This window comes from Hemibagrus wyckioides, linkage group LG23 (genome assembly GCF_019097595.1).
Source record: "Hemibagrus wyckioides isolate EC202008001 linkage group LG23, SWU_Hwy_1.0, whole genome shotgun sequence".
Lineage (NCBI taxonomy): Eukaryota > Metazoa > Chordata > Actinopteri > Siluriformes > Bagridae > Hemibagrus > Hemibagrus wyckioides.
In genome coordinates, this window is record NC_080732.1 from 8028027 (window position 1) to 8049653 (window position 21627).

Sequence of the window (21627 nt, forward strand, 5' to 3'; positions counted from 1 at the left end):
GAAAGGAAGCAGTTATGGTTATTAAACCCTGTTACTTTAATCAGCCATAGTTTAGAAGCATGGTGGCTCCCTAGGCAGTCTCTTTATTTCTTTTTTTTTTGTTTTCTTTCTTTCTTTCTTTCTTTTTTTTTTTTTTACACACATTGCAGTCCAAAGGGAAAAAAGCCTGCCGTACATACTAAGTGTTTAACATCTACTCGACTCAGTTAGCAGTGGACTTGGCAGTGGTTTAAATGCTGTGTTGTGGATGCGTGTTTGTGTAGTGTGTGATGCTCCACTGGAGACTTCATAGCCATTTATGCCTCTTAAATATAGCTATTTAGATTAAAGAAAGCTTTGAAGCATAATTATAAAGGGCTGATAACACACACACACACACACCCACACACACACACACACACACACACACACACACAGAGTGCTCCAGGTTAATTTCTGTTATTAGCAATTATTCACACAGATGCTGCAGTCATTACTATGAGTGATGATGACATATTTCTCTTCAATATGAGATGGTAATTAAATCTGCTTCATAAGATTGACAGCCATGTCATGTCAGAAGTCATCCAGAACTTGTTGCAATTTAAGGATATCAGTATAGGATTGTATATAATTTTTTTTAATTTTAATTATAATAATAATTAAGTATTTAGATGTCTAATTTAGATATTATTATTATTATTATTATTATTATTATTATTATTATTATTATGTATTCATAATTGATTCACCCCACTTTCATTAATCAGTTTACATTAGGACTAGTATTTAATTTTCAAGGGCTCTATGTTATATGTTAAACAGTGTGTACCTGTGTTCATTTGAAATCCGCCTGCATCCAACTGTACGCTTGCACTTTAAATATTTCTGACTTTCTGGATGGTCTCACAGCAAACATGGCAGATCAGTTCTGCTGTCATGAGGACCAAGGAATTGTTGTTAGGAGGAAAGAAATTGAGAAGGTTACCTTTTTAGAAGTACTATGAAATCCATTTATAGCAAAGTGGAAAAAACTACTGCATAACCCAGACACTACCAAGACCGAGCGCTTGGACAAGAAAGGCAATTGTCAGATAAGTGTCCAAGAGTCCAGCCAGAACACTGAAGAACACTGATATCAACAGCATCGTCTGCTTTCTATGGGAGAGGGGCCAGAAGGAAGGAAATTCTGAGAAAAGAAATGTTAGAAAAGCTAAAACCTCTGGAAAAAGATTTTCCCGGTCCGCTTTTTTGGTATAAAAAAGCATAAAGCAATTCGATGTAAGCCAAATACAATAGGAATAAAAAAAAAAAAAATTACCATAAAGACTATTAACAGTTTTGTATCATGCAGCAAAACAACAATAAGTATAATTACATGGATTTATGTAGAAAGAAATTATCAGCCTAAAGTAATCTGCCTGAAGTAAACAGGCAAACAGTCAGATAAATCCCACCTTTAATAAATTATAAAATTAGATGCATATAAAAAATCTTTAGCTCTGCAGGATCTCACCTAAACTAAGCCAGGTAAATGCTTGAAAATATCCTCTTATGGAAAATCCAGTTGAGCATTTTAGTCTTATCCAGATTTAAAGTCTAATCATAGTATTAAATATATGCTTTTTCACACTTGCATGATGGCTGCTGTGCTTTAATATCAAGAACATTACAGGATTCTCTGGGCATTATCGTTATGGAGTCTGTCTAAAATTGAAAACAACTAAACTATTATAATACTGATTATCAGCTTATATGTGTGTTATAAGTTTCATGAGCTGGGTTAGACTTGGATGAAATCCAGTACATTATTATCGCTCTTTCCCTCGACGCTAATTGCACGCTTGCCTGATTACTGCTGAGAATGTATAATTACTAACACCACTATGTTATGTTTGTGTAGCACCTCAAATTATTTCGTGAGGATCATGATTTGGACTTACCAAGTACTTGTCAATTGTAACCCAAGCTGTGCACCCAAAGGTGAATATAAATGTTCTTCTGCTGCTCTGCAAGTACAAGTGCTGTAAGTTTTAGCCAATGTCTTGTAAACTGTCATAAGTTCTCTTTGTTTTCTTGGCCAAACACATCAAGCCTCATTTAGGTCCACTACCTTCAATTTTAAGCTAATTTACATAATATCTGAAACCTACTTTTGTGAACAAGTAAAGGGAATTTTGGTGTATCGCACACAAGTGGTTACATTTTTAGCTCATTTAATACAACTGAGCAATTTACGTTTAAGGGCCTTGCTCAGGGGCCCAGGAGTGGCAGCTTGGTGGACCTGGGTATCAAACTCAGAGATATAGATTGTAAAGTACAGGTACATAGCAACGAAATGCTGTTTAATTGTTTAACTGATTATTAGTCTAACACCTTCACCACTAAGCTACCACATCCCTACCACATGGTGCGAATCTACTACTATATTTCTTGTGTTGTCTGTGTTATTTAACAAACATGACCACTCAGCCAAAAAGATTTCAATTTATCATGACAGTATGTTTATGTATAGTCTCTGTATTGTTCAATTTGGCCTGGCAAGCTCTGACCACTGGGGCATTGTTTGTGAAGGGTGCTTGGACCCTGCAGCTATATTTATTAGTTCAATTTTCTTTTCATGATAAGGGAGAAAATATTTAGAAAAAGGCATTGTGGACATCAAGGACAAAGGAACAAGGGCTCAAGCACTCCACCCTGCATGTACGTGGCCCACATGATAACAGGGTTATGTATAGTCCTGACAACCCAAGATGCTGGTTTCTTTTTACGGGGATTCGATTAGATTCATGCAAGAAAACAAACATATGTAGAAAATGAACTAAAAAACAAAACAAGATCTGACAATTTTCAGAATCAAATTCTGAGGAGGGAATAAAACTTAAAAAGTTTAGCATTAGGGCAGTCTGTGATCAGAGGTAAAAAAAAATAAACAAGCTGATGCTCAATCAATAGGTTCTTGGAATATAAATCAGTGAGAAATTGTGAGTAAACAAACAATACATCTTACATGAAGTCAAGAAAGTAAACGTGAATAAAGAATGAAGCTGTGGAGAATATTAAATTAGCTGATGTATTAACAAATGACTACAGTAAACGGAAATATCCTTTATTGGTTTATTGGTGAGAGTCCAGAACTAATGCTGTAGTTTTTACCAACTGGAACAACTGACAGAAATTAGAGTACCTTCTGTCTTAAGCAATAAGTTTCATGTAATTAATTCTTCTAATCTGGAAACAACATTTTCAGGAGCTCTGTTTGGTGCACAGTGAGGCTATGATACAGAGATGGACTGATTAACGTTACCTGCTACCATATGTGGCCCAGGAGTTGAGTAGTTATTTTTTTAATATATTCACTTCTGATCAAATGTAGAAGTTCTGTTCAGAAGACATAATTCTCCTTCAGGATTTTAAAGTCATTTGCTGTGCAAGTGCTTGACAGGGGAGAGCAATTACTCTGCAAACTTTCCTAATGTGCTTTAGAGTCATTTGTTTAAGAGAATGTGCTGAGAACAAAACAAGCACGAGAAGGTAGTAGGCGTTCTTTTTCAAGGATAATTACTTTGTAAGAGACTCAGCTTACTCAAAGTTTCACAGTTTTAACAGCACTTTTTGAACCTTTTTTTTTTTTTTTTTAAACTAGTTTAGTTTTTTTGTAAGTCTTTGCTTGCCCCTGCTCCATTCTCCAATCAGAAAGGAAGGAAGGCTACGCTCACCCATTAGCTTGCTTTCCTAACAATGAAATAAATATGTGGTCAGTCAGATCTAAGAAAATGATTACAAGTAGTTTACTTAAAATATTGCTTATACTAAACTTACTTTAAGCAAAATCCTAATTACTACACTAAATGATGTAGAGTGAGCGTGACCAATTCACATAGTATTAATGAAAACGAATTACATTGTGAAATCCCATGAGGATTTTGACACTTATGAGAACTACAGTATAACATAAATAATAATTGTAGTGTTGCAAAACACCAGCATGGGTTCGAGTCTCAGCGCAGGTGCGAGCTCTGTGTGTTATTTTATTCAGGGCTTTGAAAATACACGCCCAAATCTTATTCGATTGTACTTAAAACTAAATTGTATTCATGTTAGCCAGTTCAATCATGTAAAACTGATGTAATTTAAATGAATTCAATTTTTCGGTGCAATCACCTGACAGCTAAGAGCACCTAGATGAAAGCACCATTGATAGCTTCTTGCATTATACTCACATTTGAGTGCTAGTGTAGAAAGTTGACAGATCAATATTTGTAACTGTGCTTGCCATTAAAAGAACTCAATATCTTGAGGAACCTGATGGAAGATGATTGAATATAATCACCTTGATTGAATATAATCACCTTTGGGGGTGAGGTGGGGTGGTAGCTGAAGTCTTTAAGGTTCTGGGTCATTAACCGGATTATGGGGTTTAAGCCCCAGTATTGCCATGCTGCCACTGTTGGGCCCATGAACAAAGGCCCTCAATCCACCCTGCTCCAGGGGCACTGCATCATTGCTGACCCTGCGCTCTGACCCCAACCCCCAAGGATAGGATATGCAAAGAATTCCTTTTCATATTTCACTGTGCAGTAATGTATATGTGACAAATAAAGACAGTTTAACTAATCAATATATGATACTAAAAAACCCTCACAGTTCTGCGCTGGACTTCCCTGGTTGTGTTTATAAACCTCCTGTCAATCATGTTGGGGTGGTAACTCAGCGGTTAAGGTGTTAGACCCCTGAGCAAAACCCTTAACTGCTCAGTTGTATAAATGAGATAAATGTAAGTCACTGTGAAAAAGGGTGTCTGCCAAATGCCATAATTGTAAATGTTACAGACTCAACCCCAAGGGCTCTTCACTCCACTCCATTTTCACTGCTTAGAAACACAAACTTCACCAGATATTTTTGCCTAGTCAAAAGATTGGATTTGAAAGTTAGCTAGCAAAGTAATGTTGTCTCTCTAATCGCTGCAGGAGAAGCCCAGTGAGGCTACAAAAAAAAGTCTACAAAATGGCCTTAGTATTCAAACAGAATAATACGTTCAACCCCAGAATAATTGCCACTGCATATAAAAATGGTCTGAATTAAGAATTTAAAGATTGAAGTATTCAGTAGGATTCAGTAGGGCGATTTAAGATCTGTGACTTACTGTAAGATCTACATGTGTCTCTAAGATTTTATTCAATAAATGAGGCTTCACCAAATATTAATTGTGGAGGTGTTTTTTTTTTAGAAAAGAGAATTAATCTTTTTTTTTAAATAAAAGAGAATTTAATGTTTTAGAATAAAATTAGAATAAAATACAGAATATAACATTCTCATATGCTTAAGCTTACAATGTTAGATGGGTGTTATTTTTTGGGTAGGTATGAACTAGAGGTGTGAACTAGCCACACTCACTTTGCATAATCTGAATGTGGAGCCCAGAAATTAGCCTAAAGCAGCTGTGTAACCAAACTCTGAAAAAACATGCAAGTTTCTCTTTAAAGCTCAGGAAATTAAATGCATTTATGCATAAAATTCAAACTCTTGTCGAGCTCTAGTTTATAAAAGAATGAATGAATGAACTAATGTGTGTGTGTGTGTCTTACCCACATACAGCTGGCTGTAGAGCTCTAAGCGTGTGTGTCCTTGTGCAGGTGCAGCTCGAACCTCCCTGTATTGCAGATCCAGTTGCAACACAGCCTCTTTAACATTCCTCTCTGCACTGATGCGATGCCACTGGTCATCATTCAGTGGCATTGGTGAGTGGACCTTCAGCTCCACTGGCCCATTCCCCACATCAAAGGAGAAGGAAACCACAGTTGGTGCTGAAGAAAAGTGAGAAAACACAGTTGTGTTGTTACATTCACCAAGCTTTTAGAATTAGTCTCAAACTATAGCGAGACAAGGCCAAGTCTAAATACAAATGTATGATGTGCAGACAATGATGCTTGTCTCATGACTCATGGTATCCTTAGTCTGTGCCCTAGTCTATCAGTATTGATGTATTCATTGATAGAGGCGTCAACGCACTTTTATACATTGCTCTGAAGAACAGCGTCTGCCAAATGCCATCAGTGTAAATGTTTTGTGGACATGTGTGTGTCTCTGCATGCTTGCACATATATCATATTTATCTATCAGGATATACTGTATTATGCATTAGATGGTAGTGTTACTTAAATATGATATGCATAAATGAATATCAGTTCATCAGTTACTGTACCCCAAACAAAAACTGTAGCTTCTTTCATGACGGCAAACACTAACTCTCCATTATGCCTCTCTCTCTCTCTCATTTCACCTAATCCCTTCTCAGCTCTAGGTTTGTATTATCACAAGCAAACAGGCATTTCAACTTTTAAAAGGAGATTTTTTTAAACATGCGAAGTTCCAGAAATGTCTGCCAGAGGTGTTTATACTTATAAAATACATGAGCTTTCGAAATCACAACTTTAATGTTGTTTTTTTCTCTCTCTTTTCAAACCATGCTTATTTGATCAGATGTTTGGAAACCCATACTGATCTCCCAGCTTCAGTGTTACAGCAATTTTGTGTATACACTCATACACTCACTGACCACTTTATTAGCAGCACCTGTACACCTGCTCATTCCTGTAGTAATTATCCAGTTAGCCAATCACATAGCAGCAGTGCAATGCCTTTAATCATGTAAATACAGGTCAAGAGCTTGAGGTAATGTTCTTGGCTGAATCATACATCAGAATGGGGAAAATGAATGTGATCTCGGTGACTCCAACTACTGGATGGTTGTTTGTACCAGGCAGGTTTATTTGAGTATTTTATAAACTGCTGATCTCCTGGAATGGATTTTCACAGTCAAGAGTCTTTAGAGGAGAGTACACAGAATGGTGTGAAAATCATCCAGTGAGCAACAGGTTTGCCGGAAGCTACAATAACTCAAACTGCCCCATTTTACAAAGATTAAATGAATTTCAGAATAGACAACATGTCAAACTAAGAGTCGGATCGGCTACAACAGCAGAAGACCACATAGGGATCCTAGCAATGAAAAGGAATCCGAGGCTGCAGTGGGCATAGGCTCAGCCAAAGTGGAAAGTTGAAATAGAAAAAAAAAAAACCCCTCACCTGATCTTTTTCCTATTTTCACTGTCCAGTTTCTAAGAAGTGAAAACTTCTGCAAGGAACAGTAACGTGTGTTTATGTGTAGGTGTGTGTTTGTGTGTGTGTGTGGGTAAGAGACAGACTCACATTTTAGCTCCAGGCGGATAAAATCTGTGTTGCCCAAGTTCTCCAAGAAAACTCCATGAGGTGCAGAGGTCTTGAAGTAGAACGAAATATCAGCACTTATTTCTCCTTGGAAAGTGGAAAAATGCAGGTAGGAGGATGGTGTTGTAAAGGACGCTGCATTCCAGTAACTACCTGCAAAATTGCAGATGGGAAATCAAGTCATGCTTTCTTCATCTTGCTTCATTGTCTGTGTATTATTCTCGGATATATTAATGTATATATACTAAAGCTTTTTCTGAACGTTTTAAAATTCAAGAAAAGCATGAAACAAATATAAATAAAAACAGGCCATATATACCAAAAACATGTATACAAAAAAGCTGTTTGTCCCATTAGATGTTTCAGAATATAATTAATAATAATACTGAAGTCCTTAATAATCCTCTGCCACACTTTTAACTATATTATTTTTAAATTAATTATTTTGTTTCATTAAAGCAAGCTTCTGTTCTCCTGAGCTGAACAAACTTGACTACAATCCAAAAATCCTTGATTTTATGCTGTGTCAATAAAGAAAACTTCACAATAGTTTTCATATTAAATATATTTATGTGTCGGCACATTAATTAAAAAAACCAATTTAGCACTCTATAAATCATTAGGCTGCACTTTAGGAAGGAGGAAAGTTGTGTCCTATCCTGTTATATCACGTCATAACTGTTATATCCTGTTATATAAGTCTAAAATGAGTTTAATGAAAATGATTAATGCTTAATCACAAAGCAAATATTGTTAAGCCAAGTAATTGCTTTGCCTAAGAAAAACAAAAGCTACTCTGTCTTGGCAATGCTGTCTGAAAGTGGTAAGCAAAACTTTCACTGACATGAATAACAAGGCTAGGCAGTGTTATGTATCAACAATTAATGCAACAAGACAGACTACACATGGCATACTGGATGAGATCAGAAGCAGTAATGAGCAGTAATGTGGGTCAGGATGTTGAATGAGGGGGATAAAACAAATTGCTGTTCCTATTATGAAAACATTATAGTTAAGCTTTATATTTTTGGGGTCTCATTATAGGTATAAACACTTTGGTCCTGAAAAATACAGTACAGGAAAATACAAGTGCATTATTCAACATCACATCATTTCATAACAGCAAAAAGACAAAAATCTAACATTACTTATATTTATTTCTTTTTCTTGAAAGAGAACGAGTTCTTTAAACAGGCTCTATGAGGCTATAACATTTCCCCCCTCTTCTGTACGTGTCTTGATTTCCTCACACTTAATTTAATCCAGTTAGTACAGAAGGTCTTGACAAATATAATCAGTGCTCCTTCTCACTGATCTTTCACAGAACCAACAGGAGTCATTAAGAAAGTGAAAGCTTTCGTGCCTTTTACATCTTGATTAGGGATTTTCCAAGAATCACAATGAACAGAACAGCCTTGGTAATGAAAAAAATAAGATATTCATATACACAAACATGCTGACAATGAAAACAAATTTGTTTTCCTAGTGCTGGAACACGACATATCCATTATCTAAGGAAATACTCAGTGAAATACTCTGTACATGGTATACATAACATCAGGATTTTGGAAATAAGCTTTGGGTATATTACATTATGGAGAGATTTAAACCAGAGATGAAGATGAAGTTTATAGTTACTGTTGTTACTTATTATACATCTATAACTTCAATTCAACTTGTTATTAAAACAATATTACTGCATAGTTAGTCTTTAGTACCAAGGGCTAATTGAGCCATGTACTTGCATAAATTTTATTTTTGTCTGCTCTATGCTCATGCCAGGTGAATCTACCAATCCTGATCAATTACACCACCCCCACATGGGAAGAGAAACAGCATGATCTGACATTGGAGTTTTAAGATTTTTAAGCTTTATTCAGATTAAATAAGCTTTTAAACTTGGAAGTAGTATTTTATGCATTTGCCAGCTAGTGAAATCCCTTTACATTTATTTATTTATTTATTTATTTATTTATTTATTTATTTATTTATTTATTTATTTATTTGCTTACTTACTTATTTCAAGATTCCACTGAAAGACACCAACACACTGGCTGTCTGAAAGCTACAGCTACAATTCAATATAATTTAAATTTAATATGCAAGAATCAAAAAATAAAAATTAGGAATTGCACTGTGAAAAATATCTTGATCCTAGCCGCCTTTAGAATACTGACTGACAGGCTTTTCCCACCCATTCAGTACTTTATATAAAAAGGCATAGATAAAGAGAACAATTAGAGATTATTAAAAACTTTGTCCTGGCTAATTTTACATATAAAATAATATTTATTTATACTGATTGAAATACCATTGTGCTGGTAAAAAGAGTGAAATGCCACATGCGTATTCAGACCTCAGCCATAACACAAGACTTATACATGCAGGGAACAATTGTGCACAATTCGGTACCTGGACATGAGCCCATTTTTTTGTGCAATACCAGCTTGAACGATTTTTCTACTGAATAAATTCTGGCAGCTTTAAAGCTGTGACCTACTGTACACTCAGGTAATTTGCATCTGAACAGGGAACCTAGAAAATCGACTTCCGCAGCTGTGTAACCTGGCCCTGACTACGGCCTGAATCATTTTTGGACTCCAGTCACTGACTCTGATTATAGCCCACAGTGCCTATTAGAACTCTGGCACTTTTTCATGTGTAGCAACACTGTGTCACATGCAAAACTCAAACAGGTTGCTTGGTCTAGCAGTTGAACAATTTTTGAGTTTCAAATTCACTAGTATCATCACTTCACTTTTTATTGATTAATGGAAAACGATGCAAATTCAGGTAATGTTGCACTGTCAGTAATGGCCCTTTTAATTACTATTTCAACGTGTTCTTTGAGATTTACACCAGAATTTGGGCCTCATTTTCCAAACTAGATATGAATGGATTTATGTGTAAATTGTTATTTCAAATTATTCATACAAATTCAATTCAATTCACTGTTATTTCTGTAGCAACAGTGGACATTGTCACAAGCAATCATTGGTTTCAGTGGTTGAAAAGATTTTGCCCCAAATGTACTTTTTATCTGCCAATAATATCTTTGACATTTTAAGAAAATAAAAATATGGAAATGTTTTCAGACAAATATCATAATGAAGAAGCCAACCTGTAAGAGCGGTTGCTAAAACAGAGCTGGGTGGTGCATTTGGGTTCAGAACAATATTTGATCAGGTAGATGTAATAATAAGATAATGAAGACTCAGATCAAATAGAGATCCATAAAATAGTTTATGGTGTAAATATAATGATTTGTGACATTTTAATCTCTGTTGGGATAATCTTACACAGAATTCTAAAGATAATGCTTTCAAATTGTAAAGGATTATGAGCAAGCACTTGGGGCATCTCAAAGAGCAGAAATACGTATGTTTTATATCACCATTTACTTTGACGATATAAACATTTGTGTGAAAAAACTAACCGTTTTTGTTTTTTGTTTTTTTTTGGAACTTGGGAAAACTTTGGAAAATCAGAAATACTGCAGAAAAAATCCACAGAAAACTACAAATTCTTAAAGCCCAGAGTATTTACTTTCAGTCATTAACTGTAAAGTGTGACCTAAATCATTCAATGCTGAAAATGGACACATCAAAACAGGAGGAAATTCCATTTTTTGGCCTTTGGGAAAAAGAGTTAATCCTTGCTACATGCACATAAGTCTATTTTTGTCATTCATATATAAAATCATTAAACTCCAATGCTGTTTTCTGTTTCAGTGTTGTTTCTTTGTCAGCGATGTGTGACAAGAATCAGTCAAAGCCAGGAATCAATGTGAAGCTAAGTATTTATGTCAAACACACACTACATTCCCTTATACCTAACCCTATAGTGATATCTGTCTGAGTTTCTTTACTTATGTCCAAGAATCCTTAGAGATCTTTCTGTGCATTCACAATCGCTGGTCATTTTAAGAACAAGCAGTGACCTTTAACACTCAGGGGAAAAAAAGCAAAGCATAAAAAGCAAAACAAAAGAGACATGTGAGAGGTTGCCTTTGTGGATTTAAAAGTTCAGGACTTTAAAGGAAATGGAGAATTGCGCTTCTCAGAAACTCTGCTAATGACAAGTCGATGTTCTTCTTTCCTTCTACATCCTCTAAAAGGTCACTCACATCATCTGAGGTTCTAAGATTCACAAGTTCTCTAGATGCTCCCAACTGTCTATGGTACATCACTAGTAAAGGTCATTTTTGAACAAAGTGTTCAAATATTAACCAAGACAATAAGTAAAGGACATCTAAGGTTTTTAAACAAGAAACACAGAAACAATATATAATGTAACATATCACAGACTGATGTCTACTAACAAGAAAATGCTACAGGTATGTTCAGCAGACATGGCAAAGCCAATAAACTTGAAATTCCCATTTCCCAAAGCTTCCTGTTCCAATCAAATACTCAAATAACTTGTACAAAAACCCGTACCCTCACAGAGATTTGATTTATATAATCAAAAATCTCTCCCTGAGTGACATTCAATAGATGCTAACTGATTGAAAACTCAGGGGTACGTGACATGAGCGTACCCAGGAAGTGGATTAGAGGCAGGAGATAATTTTGTATACTGATGAATTTCCTTTTGAAACAGGATGTCATAAGGGAGTGTGTCTAAGGGCTTGACTGATTCCCACAACAGCCAATAGCATGATGTATACCACATTTGCTGCTCAACAGACTCTAAAGTAAAACAGCTTAGGAATCATTACAGCTGTGTAAAGTTTCTCACTACCAGTCTGCCCAATGTGACTTTTTACCAGCTTGTTTGTGTTTCATTTGCAGGGGTGGAATATACTTGAATAACTTTACTTTCTTAGCACACATAAGTATTATTTTGGCTTATTTATATTTTCCAAGAGTATTATTAAAAGTGATTCTTGTACTCTTACTTATTAAATTTTCAAAAAAAAAACTTGTTGCATGTTAATCCTTACATTATATTTAGACATTTAAAGTAATTATTATAGTAATCATTGTCTCATCCACCGAATGACTGTGTATATCATGCACATGTATTAGTTTAGCATCTAGTCATTTCATCTTAGCATCCAAACATGTTAGAAAAAAAAATTGTCATCTTTAGAGACCTCTGCTACACAGTGTAGTTACCACTCTAGTTATCTGTATGCATCTAAATATGTATAAGCCTTTCTGTGTTGAAAAATTCTGTGTTGATCTTGAGGATTAGCGGCCCTAGCCTCTACCGCAGTAAAATATTTCAATATTCTGGACTAAGAAAAGCTAGAAATTGAGGGCACCTGAAAGGTGCATCAACAAAGCATTCACACTATCATTTGGAGATCAGATTCTGATGCCACAGCCATCCAGGAGGCCAAGGGAGCAAATTCAGCCACACTCTCAGGGAGGGAGAAATGCATACTCTCTCCCGTCAATCACGGCAACACTAGCCAATCATGGGCCATTGAAAAGATGTGCTCGGCTGCCTTCATGTGCTTCGGAGGAGGCTACCTGATTGGTAGCTGTCTTGTGATACACCAGAGATGCCTGATGGGTGGAAATTGGTTATGACTAAATTAGGGAGAAAATTGGTGTCTACCTTCTTCCCTAGAAAGTTTGCAGTTTGAAAAAGCTTGAGGTAAGTTTCACCAATTTTGCTAACTCTACCTATATTTAACTAACTTTGCTGGGTTTCTTGGTTAAAGATTAGATTAGCTCTAGATCAGATTCTAACAAACTAAAAATGGGTTATTTACATGATATTTTACTTTAGATTAGTTCATTAGCAAATGACAAAACAGTAGGTATATAATGAATGATGTGTTCAAGCAAATCAGTGTTGTTGCTTTAAAATGAATATCATCTTCTAACAGTTCCAGATAAGAAATAAGATTTACTTTTCACATGAAAATACACAGTTAACCAAATTTCATCATAAAAATGCACTTTAATTCTTGATTAACTTGATAAAACTTTTTTTTACTTTTACTCAAGTTGCTGTATACCTCCACTTTTTATTGAGTAAGCGTTTGACACATTCTCTTTATCTCTACTATCTCATTATCTCTACTCTTCTACTACATAAGTATTAATTCTTAGTACTTTTTCCCACCTCCGGTTGTTTGGTACCATTCCTCTCCCTAGTGATCTATCTAACGCAGCTATTTGACACAAGGCAATAAAGTTAAAGTTAGAAATGACACAAAGTTTTTGTTTTCACTAGAGAATGATACTCTGATTAGCAGAATAGCTAGCAGGGAATATAGGGTGTAGACACAAAAGCACTGCAGTAAGTGCCTCATATTTAAGGGAAAATATGAATATGTTCCCTAGACAAAATTGGTCTCTTTATCCTAATTTTTTTCCACAGTTAAGAGTTAAAAAGTACCTCCGGCACTAACTGCTTTCAAGTTAAGCTTTAATTCAGGTCATAATTTATGAGGCTGTCATCCATTATGTCAGCTGTGTGTGTCTTACTTTATTGAGAGCTTATCAGCTGCAGTTTTTCTCAGTTTGGATGATGCCTCATAACGTTTCTTCCTACCGAATCCACTGAGGGAAAAAAAACCCTTGTAAGATAACCAGTAATGGCTAGTGGGTATATGTAGATTTCAGACAGCTTCACTGTAACACACTACTAAACATACGCCTCTCTGTCAAATGTCCGCTCTCTGAACACAACCATTTATTATAGACAAATACTCTCTCTCTCTCTTTCTCACACACACACACACAAGAAGATGAATATTATAATTCAGTGTATTTCTTTCAAACTAATCTGCATCCACTCTGTCTATAGTATATGTGCAATTACCAGTAACCTTTTTCTGTACTGTACAAAAATAACAATTTGCTAAACTTATTTTCCTCAGACTCAGCAACAAATGAAGTCTAAACTCTGTTTAAATTATTGTCATAAATAAAATTGTAAATATATATGAAAATAAATCTAATTCTTCCCTGTGCTTTTTCATCCATTTACAGTAAAAATAATTTTGCTAATGCTTTTTTTTTTAAAGGTTTTGTGGTATCCTCTGTAATGCTACAGATGTGGAAGGCAGAGATTAGTTTGAAAAATAATATTACATACTTGATGAATATATGAAATGTTCCTATTTATTTTTAGGAGGTTTTGTACAGGTGAAAGTACAAAGATTCTATGAAGGTAAATAAAAAAAAGGAGTGGCTTTCTTTCAAACGGATCAGCATAAATAACAAAATAAACTAATCATATAAATAAAATAATAAAATATAAATAAAATAAACATGAAAATAAACAGGTTCAAATTGGAATCTTGTACACAAATGTGCTCACTAATGTGTGTATTAATTATACAGATTACAACCACAAGCACAACAACAACAAAATTGTTGTAATTTTGTTTTAGGTAATTTATAATTTACCAATCTTGTAAATGTTTTATGTAAAATTTATTTCGAATTAAAGAGGAGACAAAAGGTAAAAGATCCAGAAAAAAAAGGGACAGTACACACTCTATATTTCTCCAGCTGACAAAACTAAAGCACATTTACAGAGTGACACTTCCACTGAGGAAAATGGATGTTGAACTAAATGCTAATTCTGGTTTATCTGATCCAGTACAGCTGAGGTCATGATACTGGGAATTAAGCCATGTGCCACTTCTTGTAGCCTGAATTTGCATAAACAAGAGTCAATCATAGGATCAGAGGATGTCCATAAACTGCCATCAATCATGGAGCAGGTTCCCACATGCTTAATGGAAATTGATTAGGAGATCTAACAGTGAGAGCAGCTGAGCTGAGACTTTTATTTCCTCCTCTTGCACCAGCCAATTTTGCATTCCTGTGTAGTTAAGCTAGATTTAAAGAGAGGAGAAAGTTTTATTTCTGGCAGCGTAAACTGTGGCAATGAGGCACCACTGGAGAAAAGATCTCAGGAAAGCTGAGGACAGCTCCAAGCATTTGCTAATGCCTGTTATACAAAGAATTATAATATCTTGCTATTTATGTATGAATCATGGAAACCTTATTTGCTCTAATTAGGTGATTAGGACTCACTTAATACCACTTAGACACCTATTGACTGAATTGTAATACTTATATCAGCAGAAAAGTATTAATAATTTTATTATATTATCTCTCTCTCTCTCTCGCTCTCTCTCTCTCTCTGTTTCTGACTGAGATAAGAATTTATCTAATTATCTAATCTAACAGACAATGTACTAAAAATCAACAACCATAAATTGGCTAATGAAAATACCTGTAGCGGTGGGAAAATGGACAGGTCTGGATGTGGACACAAGCAAAATATATTTGTAAATAAAAGAATAATACTGTAAAACTAATCAAAGATTTAAATTGTTATATGTATATGAATTTTTGCTGACAAAAAAAAAAACCCAACAGAATATGGTGCTGTTCAGAAATGATAACATAAAGCACCAGTGAAAAACAAAACACTTGAAACCGAGGTCTTAATCATAGCCATAGAATAACCATTAATCGTTAAGCATTAGAGGTAACTGTTGTCATCAATCGGTCATGTTAGTTAGTTAGTCAGTTAGTTAGTTAGTTAGTTAGTTAGTTAGTTAGTTAGTTGCCTCTCCAGGACTTTACAAGCCAGGAATTTTCCATAGACCTTCTCAAGTGTTAGTTGAATAGACAAATGCCAACAACCTTAAAATATTGGTATATTGTTTGTAAATAGACTGGGTAATGACAGTTACTTGACTATTTGTGGACAGGATATAAAAGTGTCTTAATATCAAATTAAAAAATTATTTTATTCCTCTCTAAGTCTAAATGAGTAACAGCTCTAACAGAGATCTATTACTAATATGACAGCAGTCAACAACTTGTGTCACTTTGCCATTACAAGTCTTGATACAACCCAAATGCTAATTATTTAATAATGAGAAACCTCATTTTATTGCGAGGATCATCTTATTGGTCATAGAAACTATTCAGATGTGAAATGTCAAATGTGGTGTAATGTGAAAGTTTTTTATGATTTAACATATCAGTAAACCATCACGGAAAATAATCTTTCATTAATCATACCTGATGCTAGGGTTAATCCTGCAAAATGTGAACAATTACATTACTTAATTACTGCAGGGTTATTGATCTCAATTTTCCAACAGCAAGCCTATCGGAACCCACTGAAGCCCATATGTGCGGCATCATTAAATCGTATTAAATGATCATTTGTCTGCTATCTTTATTCAATCTCGCAGACATTAATGAAAATTAATTACATTACCTAGCTGGAAATGACTTAAGCCTAATTATCCTAAAGTGACACAGTCATAAATCATCTTAGATTTCTCATATCAGTGAAGTGCTAAATCTTTAACTTCTATATCTTTAAGGACAAATGAACTCTGAATCAGAACAGCTTCGACAAATTAATAGTAATTGTCCTTCACTGGAACGTAACATTGCACACTGACTTAAAGTCATTATATTTATTCATGCTAGTTTGAGGTTTTATCTCCATCAAACCTAACAGATGTTTTCAAAGGCAAACTGAATGAGTACTATAAAAAGTCAACAATCATTTAAAAAATAAAGTTGCTCTAGTCTCTTCATGTTGTTTTTGCAGATTATTTTGAAAAGTTAATTAACTTTTACATTACAATATTTGATGCCGATGCCACAAAAATCCAAAAAACTTAAGTTACAATCTGCTTAGGTAATTATTGCACGGATTTTCTGTATTCTGATTGGACAATTAGATCACCTGATACATCCAACAAATCAATCCTTGTCCAACCTGGTTCTCTGCGTTTCAAACCCATCATTTAAAATCACTGACCACTTTATTAGGAACACCTATGCATGTTAAGAGCTTTAGTTAGTGTTCTCATCAAACATAACATCTCTGCTGGAGAGCTGAAGCTTGGAAAAAAGCGATGTTTTTTGTATCTCAGATATTGGGCTTCTGTTGTTGTAACCGCAAGGTTTGACATTTCGTGCATTCTGAAATGCTTTTCTGCTCACCACAGCTGTAAAGAGTGGTTATTTGAGATACCACTCTGACCAGTCTCTTATCAAAAAGATATTTCTGATGTTATTTGTTTGTTTTTTTTTTACTGCATTTTCAAGAGTTACAAGAATATGTAAGGATATTTTTTAATCAATTTCTGAAATACTTAAACCAGCCCAGTTTGCTCAAACAACCATGGAACTGTCAAAGACACTGTGATCACATTTCCCCCCATTATGATGTTTGATGTGAACATGATTTTATGCACTGCATTGCTGCTACATGACTGGTTCATTGGATACTTGCATGAATGTTCAGGGGTACAGGTGTTGCTATAAAAAGTGTCCAGTAAGTATACATAATGTTATTTCAGTGTAGAAATCAGATGGAAATGAAGCATTTAGCTATATGTGTTTATAGTTCTGAAGAAATTTACATAAAATTAACTGAATAAAAAAATGCAAAAAATAAACTGAATAAAAAAATCCTGTAGAAGTAATCCTGTAGAAATATGAGACTATGCAGTAGCCATAGCATGGCTTCAAGCAGTAATCTGCAGATGGACTGCTCTCTTTCCACCTTAGCTTCATAAATAAATAAGGTGATAAATATACAATAACAGTTTCAAGCCAATAGGTCGGCACCGTCATTATTCATATAGTCCCTTGAGGCACATAGGACTATAATCAAAATCTCTAGAGACTCAGATCTCCTCTAAGAGGATTCCAGTGGCTTTAGGTCTAATGTATAACACAGCTGCAAACACCCAGGTGCACAGGAGGTAGGAGAGTTTAATCAGAAATGTAATGAAGACTGATTCTCCAACATGGCTGTGCATGATCTGAAATTATTTTTGTCCTTATTTTCTGCCAAGTTGAGCCACAGGTGTGAAAGAGGGAGAAAAGTAAAAGTGGAAAATTTACTGCAAGAATTTAGCCTTACATTCTTTGCTGAACAGGTGACTGCAATTAAATACAGCTAATCTGAATAATAAGCCCAAAGCAATTAACAGGAATAATGAGGCATGAAAACACATTTCATGCAGTGATGAAACCAGTGGGATGATTAGGCACTGTGCTTGTGCTCTTGCTTCCGGTCTGGCAGCTGTACGGATTCACATTGTGGCTGGTGTTGAAAATAACCAGCGTTTTAAAATGCACTCTGTGCTTCCACACATAAAACAGCACATATATCATTCCTGAGCTAGCTCTGTTCCTTCTTTCATAACTTCGATGCCCATATTTTGCCATTAAAACTGCCGCCGGCATTAGCGTTTTCTTCTCTTCTAACTTATCCATGCTGCTCTGCGTATCACTCAGACAGGCACATTTCTCAGGTCTCAAGGTTCATGGGAAAACTTATTTTATACAACTTTTTTTGATTTTGGCTTCTGTTTGTTACAAAATACACCCACATTTTAACGTCACAGAATTCTGTGCATTTTGTATAACTGCAAAGTTTATACACATTAAAAGCCCTGGGGAATGCAAACATTGAGACTATTGATTTTTACAACCGCACATCGAAATCACTGCAAATGAAAATACGTAATGATACACAACATGTATCCTAATCATGCATTTAATTTTGATATCTTTATATTTAATTTACATTTGCAGTGACTTGCATGTGCTGTTGCATTGTTAAACAAATCAATTATCTTTTATACAAATGGCAAAAGTTGGCGTGTCTATATTTTGCATTCATTCTACAAATACGTAGAATTTTGTTATGATAAAAAAGAAACTGCATTATAATGATACAAGTTGTGTATCAGTATACTGTATGGTAATCAATCACTATAGTGTAACAAGATCGTATTATTATTATTATTATTATTATTATTGCCATTAATAAGCTATAAGTAACTGAAATAAAAATAAATGTCAAGGCATGTCAAAACATTTCCAGCATTCAAAAACTGCCCTAGACCCCAAAGAGAAGCGTTGAGAGAAGAGCCTTGGGATTCAAACATGAACAGAGGTTTGAAGGCATGTCTGAGGGAATGTCTATGTTGTGAGGGAAAACATAAGCACAAAATATCTCTGAAATATCTCTAAATGTAAGTGTTATAGACATAAATGATCAACTGAGTAGAAACATCCTTTCTCAAAGTCGTGCTAAATAAATAAATAAACAAGCCAAACTTGGGTTTTTTTTGGGTTGAGAATAAAATAAAGTTTAACCCTAGGTTTTATCCTTGTTTCTTAACTGTGTTACTATGTTGTGAACCAAATGTGCTGTTAAGGGCTTGAATGATACAACGGCATTTTATAGCTTTATTACGAAAATAAGAAATACGTGAACCCAATATGACTCTGAGAATACTCTTAGGAATTCCTTAATAACTGCTTGATTAGACAATTGCAATTAATTGTTGGCATATGAGCAATTTATAATATTCACTGTGGGGAGTGTTTCTTCTCGTAGCATTACTCAGTGGACCTGCACTTTGAGTTTGACCCTATTTATTAAACAAATTGTTCACTTTTGCTAAATCTTATTCTAATCACTATGACCAATCACACACTCACTCACTGACTCACACTCACTCACACACTCACTCACTCACTGACTCACACACTCACTCACACACTCACTCACTCACTCACTGACTCAGACACTCACTGACTCACACACTCACTCACTGACTCACACACTCACTCACGCAGACACTCACTGACTCACACACTCACTCACACACTCACTCACTCACTCACTGACTCACACACTCACTGACTCACACACTCACTCACTGACTCACACACTCACTCACTGACTCACACACTCACTGACTCACACACTCACTCACTGACTCACACACTCACTCACGCAGACACTCACTGACTCACACACTCACTCACTCACTCACTCACTGACTCACACACTCACTCACGCAGACACTCACTGACTCACACACTCACTCACACACTCACTCACTCACTCACTGACTCACACACTCACTGACTCACACACTCACTCACTGACTCACACACTCACTCACTGACTCACTCACTCACTCACTGACTCACACACTCACTCACACACTCACTCACTCACTCACTGACTCAGACACTCACTGACTCACACACTCACTCACTGACTCACTCACTCACTCACTGACTCACACACTCACTCACACACTCACTCACTCACTGACTCAGACACTCACTGACTCACACACTCACTCACGCAGACACTCACTGACTCACACACTCACTCACACACTCACTCACTCACTCACTGACTCACACACTCACTGACTCACACACTCACTCACTGACTCACACACTCACTCACTGACTCACACACTCACTGACTCACACACTCACTAACTGACTCACACACTCACTGACTCACACACTCACTGACTCACACACTCACTCACACACTCACTCACTCACTCACTGACTCACACACTCACTGACTCACACACTCACTCACTGACTCACACACTCACTCACTGACTCACACACTCACTGACTCACACACTCACTCACTCACACACTGACTCACACACTCACTCACTGACTCACACACTCACTCACTCACTCACTCACTGACTCACTCACTCACTGACTCACACACTCACTCACACACTCACTCACTCACTCACTCACTGACTCACACACTCACTCACGCAGACACTCACTGACTCACACACTCACTCACACACTCACTCACTCACTCACTGACTCACACACTCACTGACTCACACACTCACTCACTGACTCACACACTCACTCACTGACTCACACACTCACTGACTCACACACTCACTCACTGACTCACACACTCACTCACTCACACACTGACTCACACACTCACTCACTGACTCACACACTCACTCACTCACACACACTGACTCACACACTCACTGACTCACTCACTGACTCACTCACTCACTCACTGACCCACACACTCACTCACACACTCACTCACTCACTCACACACTGACTCACACACTCACTGACTCACTCACTCACTCACTGACTCACACACTCACTCACACACTCACTCACTCACTCACTCACACACTGACTCAGACACTCACTGACTCACACACTCACTCACTCACTCACTGACTCACACACTCACTCACTCACTCACTCACTGACTCACTCACTCACTGACTCACTCACTCACTCACTCACTGACAGACACTCACTCACTCACTGAATTAAACACTCACTCACTCACTGAATTACACACTCACTCACTCACTGAATCACTCACTCACTCACTGAATCACACACTCACTCACTCACTGAATTACACACTCACTCACTCACTGAATTACACACTCACTCACTCACTCACTCACTCAGACACTCACTCACTCACTCACTCACTCACTCACACACTGACTCACACACTCACTGACTCACTCACTGACTCACTCACTCACTCAGACACTCACTCACTCACTCACTGAATTACACACTCACTCACTCACTGAATCACTCACTCACTCACTGA

At 36.2% G+C, this 21627-nt stretch overlaps 1 protein-coding gene across 1 annotated transcript in view; it reads right to left on the bottom strand.

Moving 5' to 3' along the window:
• Window positions 1-21627, bottom strand: part of LOC131344581 (contactin-associated protein-like 2) — a 234823-nt gene that overhangs the window by 20046 nt on the left and 193150 nt on the right. Inside the window, exons 16-17 of the mRNA XM_058376980.1 lie at window positions 7192-7362; window positions 5568-5786 (exon numbers count right to left, since the gene is read on the bottom strand). Of these exons, the coding sequence (XP_058232963.1) occupies window positions 5568-5786; window positions 7192-7362 (390 nt within the window). The remainder of the gene's footprint in view (window positions 1-5567; window positions 5787-7191; window positions 7363-21627) is intronic.